The 9,217-nt window shown below is 49.0% G+C and overlaps 1 protein-coding gene across 1 annotated transcript in view; it reads right to left on the bottom strand.

Annotated features, from left to right (window-relative positions):
- Nucleotides 1-1,085: 1,085 nt before the first annotated feature.
- Nucleotides 1,086-9,217, bottom strand: part of LOC118235369 (glutamate receptor ionotropic, kainate 3-like) — a 67,533-nt gene continuing 59,401 nt past the window's right edge. Inside the window, exons 11-13 of the mRNA XM_035432608.1 lie at nucleotides 8,145-8,368; nucleotides 2,316-2,434; nucleotides 1,086-1,153 (exon numbers count right to left, since the gene is read on the bottom strand). Of these exons, the coding sequence (XP_035288499.1) occupies nucleotides 1,086-1,153; nucleotides 2,316-2,434; nucleotides 8,145-8,368 (411 nt within the window). The remainder of the gene's footprint in view (nucleotides 1,154-2,315; nucleotides 2,435-8,144; nucleotides 8,369-9,217) is intronic.

Here is a 9,217-nt window from a genome sequence, read left to right as displayed (position 1 = left end):
GCAGAAGACAATTATCGTTGTTGTTTTATTGAATTAATTATTCTCTTCAAACTGTTTTGAACTGAAATGTAACCAGTGGGCTAGTATTAACGGAGGGGGTACCCCAAGGAGAAATAATTTGACTCAGGCAGGTAAAACGCAGCACACAGTTGATACCTGTCTGTTTTCTGGTGAAAATACACCCTTGCTGCGTGTGCCCCCCTCCTTATCAAAGTCACTTGATTAATGTGCGATCACAGCATAGGCAGCCATGGAGACGCGTCTAAAATAATTAAAAACGGGAGATAAATATTCGCGCCGCGTTGTCGGCAGGGGGGGAAACTCGGAGGATAAAAACGAGCGGGGGGTGTAAAAAGAGAGAGAGAAAGAAAGAAGAAGGAATGAGAGCGAACGCGGAGAGCTGAGAGGGAACATAAATACCTCGGAGCCTTTGTTGTCTGTTTTGATAAAGCGCGTTCGGTAATGCCGGTCGCCTCTCTCTCTCTCTCTCTCTCTCTCTCCCGCCTCTCCCCGGCACTAATCGCGGTCTGTGGCAGCGCTCGCGGGGTTCCGCGCACGCGCAGCAGCTGGCGCACGAGAGCCGTGCCTCGCAGCTCTCTCGGCAGCCGGCGGAGCCATTGTGCCTAATGAATTGCGCACCGCATTTATTATCCTGCCGGCGGAATTCCGACACGGAATCTCATCCAGCCTCCGGCTTTGTCTTGTTACACGAGGTTAAACATTTCATTACTTATCCTTTCTGCCGAGTTTATTGTGCTGGCCCGGTTCTCTCCTTTTCTGTTTTGCATATGAGGAGCGCCTTTTGAGGAGCGCGTGTGAGATGAGACAATGGCGCTGATTCAGAGCCCCGTTTTCTTATTAATAACCAGCCGCTCGCCTCGCATTTGAAGCTGCGCGTTAAACAGCCACGGGAGAGTAGAAAGCAACACCTGTGTGAAATAGAAACGCACGTCCAGAGAGAGAGAGAATCTGAAGAAAAATAAAAGTAAAACTCCCCAAAAAGCATCAGCAGTTTGGGAATACCAGCCCCGCAGAACTCTGGGTAAAAGTAAATAAATAAATAAATAAATAAAAGCACCAATCTGTCAAGCTCTGGGGAGCATGTAGATGCTGACAACAGCACTGTCCTGTATCACAGCATTCACCATCCAAACTGAGGGAGACCCAAAAATGAGGAATAAATTAGACTATTACCATGTTTATGCTTTGAGAGTCTGGCACCCAGAGGCAGCACCGATTCTATAGGCCGACCAGATTCTCAGCTCCCCGTTCAACGCTGGAAATCGCCCCCTCAGTATTAATATGCTTATTTTGCAGTGAGATATGCAAATAAAAAACATTCCTAACCCCATCCATGCACACGCACACACACACACACACACACACATACACACACACATGAATGCACACACACACGCGGGCGCATACACACACGCAAACACAAGCGCGCACACACACGCACACACACACACTGTTTGTTTTTGTGTCTCCAGTACAAAGCAGCGATGTCAGAGTTAGCCACAGCTGTTGTGATTTGGATGGGTGAAGACGGGCTGGTTTAACCCCCCCCCCCACCCCCTCTCTTCCCCCCCCCCACTTTTGTCAGCCTTTGACAGTCAACACATTTCCTCTTCAGCGTCAGCCTCCTGCCGGTCGAATGGAGACAGCGCCGCGCTTTGTAATGCTAGTCTAAGCTCCGCTTGTTCCTGACAGGCAAGACGCCTTGTGCAAAAAAAAAAGGGGGGGGAAAAAGAAGAAAAAACAAGGGAACAAATGTAGGGAGGGAGAGCGAGTGTGTGTGTGTGTGTGTGTGTCTGTGTGTGTGTGTGCGTGTGTGTGTGTGTGTGTGTGTGTGTGTGTGCGTGTGTGTGTGTGTTGTGTGTGTGTGTGTGTGCGTGTGTGTGCGTGTGTGTGTGTGTCTGTGTGTGTGTGTGTGCGTGTGTGTGTGTGTCTGTGTGTGTGTGTGCGTGTGTGTGCGTGTGTGTGTGTGTCTGTGTGTGTGTGTGCGTGTGTGTGCGTGTGTGTGTGTGTCTGTGTGTGTGTGTGTGTGTCTGTGTGTGTGTGTGTGTGTGTGTGTGTGCGTGTGTGTGCGTGTGTGTGTGTGTCTGTGTGTGTGTGTGTGCGTGTGTGTGTGTGTCTGTGTGTGTGTGTGCGTGTGTGTGCGTGTGTGTGTGTGTCTGTGTGTGTGTGTGTGTGTCTGTGTGTGTGTGTGTGTGTGTGTGGGAGGAGAAAAGTGGGGAGGCAGTCTGGGAGGAGAGGGTGGGCATGGAGGGGCGATGGGGGGTGTGTGTGGGGAGGGGTGGGGGGGGCCTTACCTTGCTGCAGCAGGGATCCCACGCCGAACCAGAAGCTGTTGAGGAGGGTGAAGTTGTTCTCCACCACGTCTGACCCGGGGTTGCAGGGGTGGGCATCGTACCACTCGTAGGGGCTGAATCTGCGACGCAAAACAGGAAAAACAAACCAAGTTTAACTCTTCATTAAAAAAAACTGAGCCCCAAAAAGACTGACCCCATTAGAACTTCTGCCCCATGAAGAGCAGCAGATCTTGATGATGATGATAATGATGATGACTATGATGATGACAGTAACAGAAAGGGAAGAAAGGCACAGATGAGTGAACTTCTCGATCGGTTATTGACTCAAAGGCTGATCATACAATGAAAGAGGCACTGACCATAAGTTTAACATAAAAGAAAACCCAAATCATTCACTGTGAGCAGTCATATTGTACCAGGTCTTACCAAGAAACAACCAAACCATTATTTTGCTTTCACTTATCTTTCAGGTGCTACACGAACTCGCTTCCTAAAAAAAAAACCTGGAGCTGCTTTTAGAGACAGGTTTGATTGACAGGTTTGACGGGTCTTCAGAGAAACCAGGCCTGAAGGGCAAAGTGGAGCTGGCCGCTAATCGGGACACAATCTGGTTTTTCGGTTTTGGCAATGTCGCGGTTCAGCGGAGGACGAACGGGAACGGTTCCCAAGGTCCTGAGCCTCGGTTCTGGCACCCTGACTGGGCCCCTGGACCAGAACCAGAGCTCCTTCAGCTGAAACCCGAACAGCCCTCCACAAGCACAGGAGACACCAGGAACCACAGGCACCTCTAATGAAGGCACAAGCCAAACAATGTTCACACGCGCAGGCGTCCATATATGGCAGTGTGGAATCCTGTTATTGAGCACACACCCCCTTTCTTCCGCCCCATTCACTCCCCCCCCCCCCCCCCCTCCACACACACACCCCCCCCACCCGCCTCTCTCCCGGCCGCAACCTTGACTTCACCTGCCTGTCAACACAGCTCGTGCGCAGCGGAAAATGAAAACAGGTTTAAAAGCTTCAGCAAAATTCACACGTCTTTAACACATCAGAGGCTGTTCTGTGAGGCTCTCTCTCTCCCTCTCTCTCTCTCTCTCTCTCCCTCTCCCTCTCTGCTGTTTCTTAAGATGTGACTTGTTGGGAGACAAAAATATAAAAATATAAAAATGTAAAAATACGACTTTTGTGTCTGTGTGGTAGATGTAAACATGTCATGTTAGAGCAGGTACAGCGTTCAAACGAAGCAGAAACTGGGTCGTCTAAACCGTACGGCGCATGGATAACCGCGTGCCAAAATATTTAAAGCGCTTTTTTCTCAAATAGGGATGAAAGCGTCACTCGAACAGACTGATAAAGAGATAAAAAGAATAACAAAAATACATGTGCTAAATGTCAGTAGTTTCCATTCCTGAAATTAATTTAAATAATATTTGTGAACATGATGAGATTATTGTAATTTATTCTGTCTGTTTTCTGTCAGAGGAGAAAGAAGAAACAGCTAAGATCTCTCTTATCTAGACGTCAGTTCATCTGGTTAAAAAAAAAAAAAACACACACACACACACACGCAGACACTTTCATCCCTTTGTGATTGCGAAAGGTTGACACATGAACTGAAAATCTTTCTGTTAAAAAGCAAGCATCCAGACAAAAGGAGGACCTCCAAGTCTCTTCTTGTAGGCATTCAATCAAACTTTATCGAGATACTGTTGTCTGACAGCCACGATGCTGGCAGAACATCCACTCACGATTCAAAATGGAAATCTGAAGACCCTGTGTGCTTGTCTCAAAATGCTGAAATATTTTATTTTTTTTTTTACATTTCATTACTATCACGCACTAGCACTGCATGCCTGCAAACTTCTTGTTTTGAATTTAAAGATAATGTATAGCGACACACAAACAAGACCTGCACATTACATTAAAAGGGTGCTGAAGAAAGGGTGTACATTCAGGTGCATGATTTATGATTCATGAATATATATATATATATATATAATATATATTTTGTGAATGAAGCAAGAACTTGTGAGCCCTTGCATGCGTTATAAAAGGTTTACAGACAGGGGCTCTCTTCTTTGCCCAAAGTGTTCGACCGTGAGAGTCAGGAGACCCGAGGAAGACGAGGGAAGGGCGAAGATTTAAGGGAAGCCGCCGCCGCCTCCTCGGCCGCGGTAAGGAGCGCGAGCGGGTCGAGAGACGGACAGGCAGACGCCGAGACGGAGACGGACGTGGGGCCGGACGGGCGAGCGTTAAATGACCGCTCTGCAACGGCCGTGGGAGACGTACGGCTGAGGGACCCCGCAAACGAGCTGTCATCGGCCGGGGAGGACAGAGACGCGTTCGGGCCTCTGGAACGGCACTGGAGCTCGACACAAAGCTCGCCCGCTCGCGGCGAACGCCCCGCGGTACCCAGCGGGTGATGTACAGTAGCTGGTCATATCTCGCTTGCCCTGCAGTACCCTGTGGGTGATGTACAGTAGCTGGTGATATCCCGCTCGCCCTGTGGGTGATGTACAGTAGCTGGTCATATCCCGCTCGCCCTGTGGGTGATGTACAGTAGCTGGTCATATCTCGCTGTTCTGGGTAGACGCAGTCAGACCCCGAGCTGAACCCTCTCGAGTGTCGGTCTGCTCTCTCCTCTCTCCGGAATGATCCGTGAAGCCGGCCGCCCCAGGACCCGAGCTAGCTACCCTGTCACCCTAAAAAATCGATCCGTTTGAGTCTGAATGCAGCTTTCACCCCCCCCCCCCCCCCCCTGCACACAGCCATTTTCCAGTCCGAGCCTGATCTTCTCTCAAAGGGTCAGGAATCATTTCACAGCTTCTAAAGCCACAGTCCTCTCATGTGCAGCGCGAAGTCAAGCAGCATCAGCACCCCAAAGATACAACTCAAAACCAAAGTTAAACCTTTTTTTCTTTTTTTTCTTTTATAAATGAGATTTACGTTCATCCCTGCACGCGTCGTTGAACCTCGGCACATCCACTTCCAGAACAACCCGGCACGGAATCACGGAACGCCGTCTCTTTTTCTTTTTTTCCGAGCTGCAAACAAACGACTGGCGGCTAAAAACACTCATCCCCCGGCCCCAGCTGTGCCGAGATCGCTGCCTGATAAACCGGTCTTTCAATTTATCAGTCAGCGTATTTATTTATTTATTTAAAAGGTAGAGAGGCGAGAGAAAAGTTTCCCTGTCCCCGCACTGCCAAAGCCGGATTCCATCGATGCGCCCGAATCGGGAAAAAAAAACTCCCTGAAATTGAAACTTGGCCGGCGTTCCCGACGCTCCCGGCATTCCGGAAGATAACACGGCGGAGGAGGGAAAAGGGGGGGGGGGGGTTCTATTATTGCACACTTGCTGGAGCGTTAGCTCTTATCCGCCAGAGCGGTATTGGGCTCTTAAATTTTCATCAGTATTCCACCCCCCCCCCCACCCCCCCATTTCTATCTGCTAAATTTCAAATGTATATTTTCTAGCTTTCTGGGCAGTTTATTGAAGCATGGACCTTACCCCCCAGCACCCCGCCCCCCACCCCCTACCCTCACCCCCCCCCCCACCCTCACCCCCCCCCATCGCACAGTTACACCCTTAAAGTGATCCCCGGATTTAAGACGGTGGATAAGACCCCATAAAGCGTACACAGGCAGTGGGAGACAGGCTTTTCCCGCATTATAAAGCTCAGCTGCTCGTGATTTTCTTTCTTCATTGTCCACGGTTTCATGAGCGTTCTCAAGCAGGGATTTAGGGTTCGCACTGACCCACGGTGATGGCCGTTTCTACGGTTATAACAAATCGGAATGAGCCAGGCGCTACACACACACACACAGGTTTTTGCTACCTGGTGAGGACACGTACACACACACACACACACACGCACCCAACGGGTGCTTCTGAAACGTGCCTCCAAATGGGTGCTTCCGGAACATAACCCCAAACGGCTGCTTCCAAAATCGCTGTTTGAAAAGCGATGAAAATGCAAGCATTTAATTTGCACTTTTTAATTATTCCACATCCAGTGAAAGTGTTTTCTTATCTAAACCGGATCTGACACGCCCCCTGCTGTGGATCAGAACACCCCCACACCCCCACACTCCCCCACCCCCACAGACAGCCATGATTACAGTTGGGGGACGGGGGGACGGGGGGACGGGGGGGCTCAACTCTTCTCCTCCGTGCGTCTCCAGATAAAATGGAACCCTGAGGACCACAGCTGCCTCCTCTCGCTCGTGAAGGAGAAGAAGAAAAAAGAAAAAGTCAAAGTCAATCGCTGGCTTTCTCCGAACTTCCTGGAGTGCCGGTTGAAGCCCCCCCAGGAAGTGAGGAGGCGGAAACAATGGCGAGCAGAGGAGAGGAGGACTGTGGGAGCACAACTTCACGCTTGAGGGTTTTTTTTTTTCATGCAAATTCCCCCGTTCCTGGCGTTAAGAGCGGCAATCACGAGCGGAGAGCGGGAAACAAAACGTCAGAATGAGGAGAAGCACTCGAATCAGAGTTAACTCATCTGACGCGGATTCTCCAAAAGACCTCAGCGCCGGGTAATTGCACTGACTACTATTGGTCTGATTTGTTTTTTTGCTTCGTGTTTTTTTCCTTTCTTTTTTTCTTTTCGCTATCCGAAATGGCGACGGACTAAATCGAGGGCGCGTCGCCTCGGCTTCGCTTCAGAGACGGAACAATCTCGGCGCTTTCAGACGCTCTGAAGCGTCTGGGGTTCCTGCGCGAACTTCGGCGGCTAACGCAGCCAATAGCGGACGAGCGTTCAAAAAACCGAAAACCAGCGGCGGGCGAGCAATTAAAATTCTGCATGTGGAGAAATAAGACAAAGGCGACAAAATGTAGTCCTCAAGCCATTCAAGCCAGGCCAATAGCATCCTGGGATGAAGGGCCTGCAATTCAATGCGAGGCAGAAACAGGATTTGTTTTTGAGTGGGACCAGAGTCATTCCTTCTTCCTCTGTTGTTTCCCCCAGGGACTTTTTCACCCTCCGTTTCAGTGCTTTTCTTCCCACTGGGGAGCTTTTTAACCTCACTTTCTGGCCTTTATTTCTTTTATTTCTTTTTTTGTGGGGTTTGGGGGGGGGGGTGGATTTCAGGGGGATTTCGTTTTTTCTTGTAAAGCTTCTTTGTGACAGTGTCTGTGTAAAAATCGATTTAGGCGAATCAATTAATCAAACAACAAAAAAAGGGATCTTTGATGGCTGACTGGGTCAGCAGCTCCTCATATGAGAAATGTTTAGCGAAGCCAAGTTTTACTGAAAGGACTTTGCATTTATTGCCGTTTTAATGAATATAAAACAGCAGAGGTCAGTGCTGTACATGAAAGCGTGTGATGGACATTTATCACAGTGATATGTGAAGTTGGAATGCGACTGGCATTAGAGTTCTCTCAGGTTTAGAGTTCTCGGACATTCCACACAGACCTTCAGAGTGAAATCATACATCCGTATGCATCTCATTTAACATGACAGTATTGCTTTTCAAATAAAGGTGAACCCTGCTCTTAAACCTAACTTACAGGCCAGGTTGGGTTACTGTACCTAGGGTAATTATTATTTTTATCAAATAGAATACAGCATGGTATGGATTATGTCATGTGACCCACATCCAATAACTGACCCACATCTAATCACTGACCCACATAAAATCACTGACCATACACTGTCACTGACCCACATCCAATCACTGACCCACATCCAATCTCTGACCCACATCCAATGACTGACCCACATCCAATCTCTGACCCACATCCAATCACTGACCCACATCCAATCACTGACCCACATCCAATCTCTGACCCACATCCAATGACTGACACACAAGACGGCTCACCTAGCGATGACGAAGAGGACGCAGCTGACGCCCAGGTAGGCCAGCAGGATGTAGACCCAGATGTCGGGGGTCATGGGGTTGAGGAAGGAGAAGAAGCCGTTGTTGGTGCTGTTGGGTTTCCGGTACAGGATGCTGATCCCCGTGCTCAGGAAGGGCTTGGAGAAGTCGATCACCTTTTCCCGCAGGTACGAGATGGTGAGCGGGGCCACAGCAAGGTCTGCTTTCTGTAAAGGGGGGGGGGGGGGCAGTGTAGCGTAACGGTTAGCAAAGTTAGCGAGGGAAACTCGGATGCTGCAAGCTCAAATCCCATAGCTACCCTGAGGAAAAGCACCTAACCTGAACTGATTCAGCTGTATGTATGGAATTGTCTAAGAAGCTGCGGAAGTCGCTGTGGATATGACCGCGTGTTAAATGCCTAAATTTAAACTTACATTACTACTAGTTTGCATGATCTATTCCTAGGTAGGACTCTGCCATCCAGTAGCGTAACTGGAATTTTAAATGTAAAAAAGCTGAAGTCATTCCGGTAAACGACTGAACGTAAAATCCGAACACACAGAGGACCAGGGGACTCAACAAAGCCTTTCATTCAACGAGACGCACTGCAGAGAAGCGTGTGTCAGTACTGCTGTAGTACGTAACACCGTATTACACTGAATTACAGGCACTTCCAGAAGCGTGTGTCAGTACTGCTGTAGTACACAACACTGTATTACACTGAATTACAGGCAGGCACTTTCAGCCGGAAACACAAAAACACCGACGTCAGGAAGGGGAATGCAGTGGTGCGTGAGTGGAGCAGAACTCCAGAGAGACGGAGAGGAAAGAGGAAAAGAGCAGAAGTACAACTCTGCTGAATTATCCGCTGTCCCGACAAGCGCTGCCTAATGAAGTCAGACAGAAACAAATGCAAACACTACAAGCTCAGCAAACGGAGAGAAAATGAATTGAATAAGCGCTATGCAAAGGAAAAAAAAAAAAGGAAAAAAAAGGCCTTGCTCGTGGATACAGTAACACTTCACTGCAGAAAAGACAAACTTGGACCAAACCCGTGGGAGAAAATCGTTGAGAGA

This window comes from Anguilla anguilla, chromosome 1 (genome assembly GCF_013347855.1).
Source record: "Anguilla anguilla isolate fAngAng1 chromosome 1, fAngAng1.pri, whole genome shotgun sequence".
NCBI lineage: Eukaryota > Metazoa > Chordata > Actinopteri > Anguilliformes > Anguillidae > Anguilla > Anguilla anguilla.
Note: the sequence above shows the minus strand (reverse complement) of the source record. Positions and strands in the feature narration are given on the sequence as shown.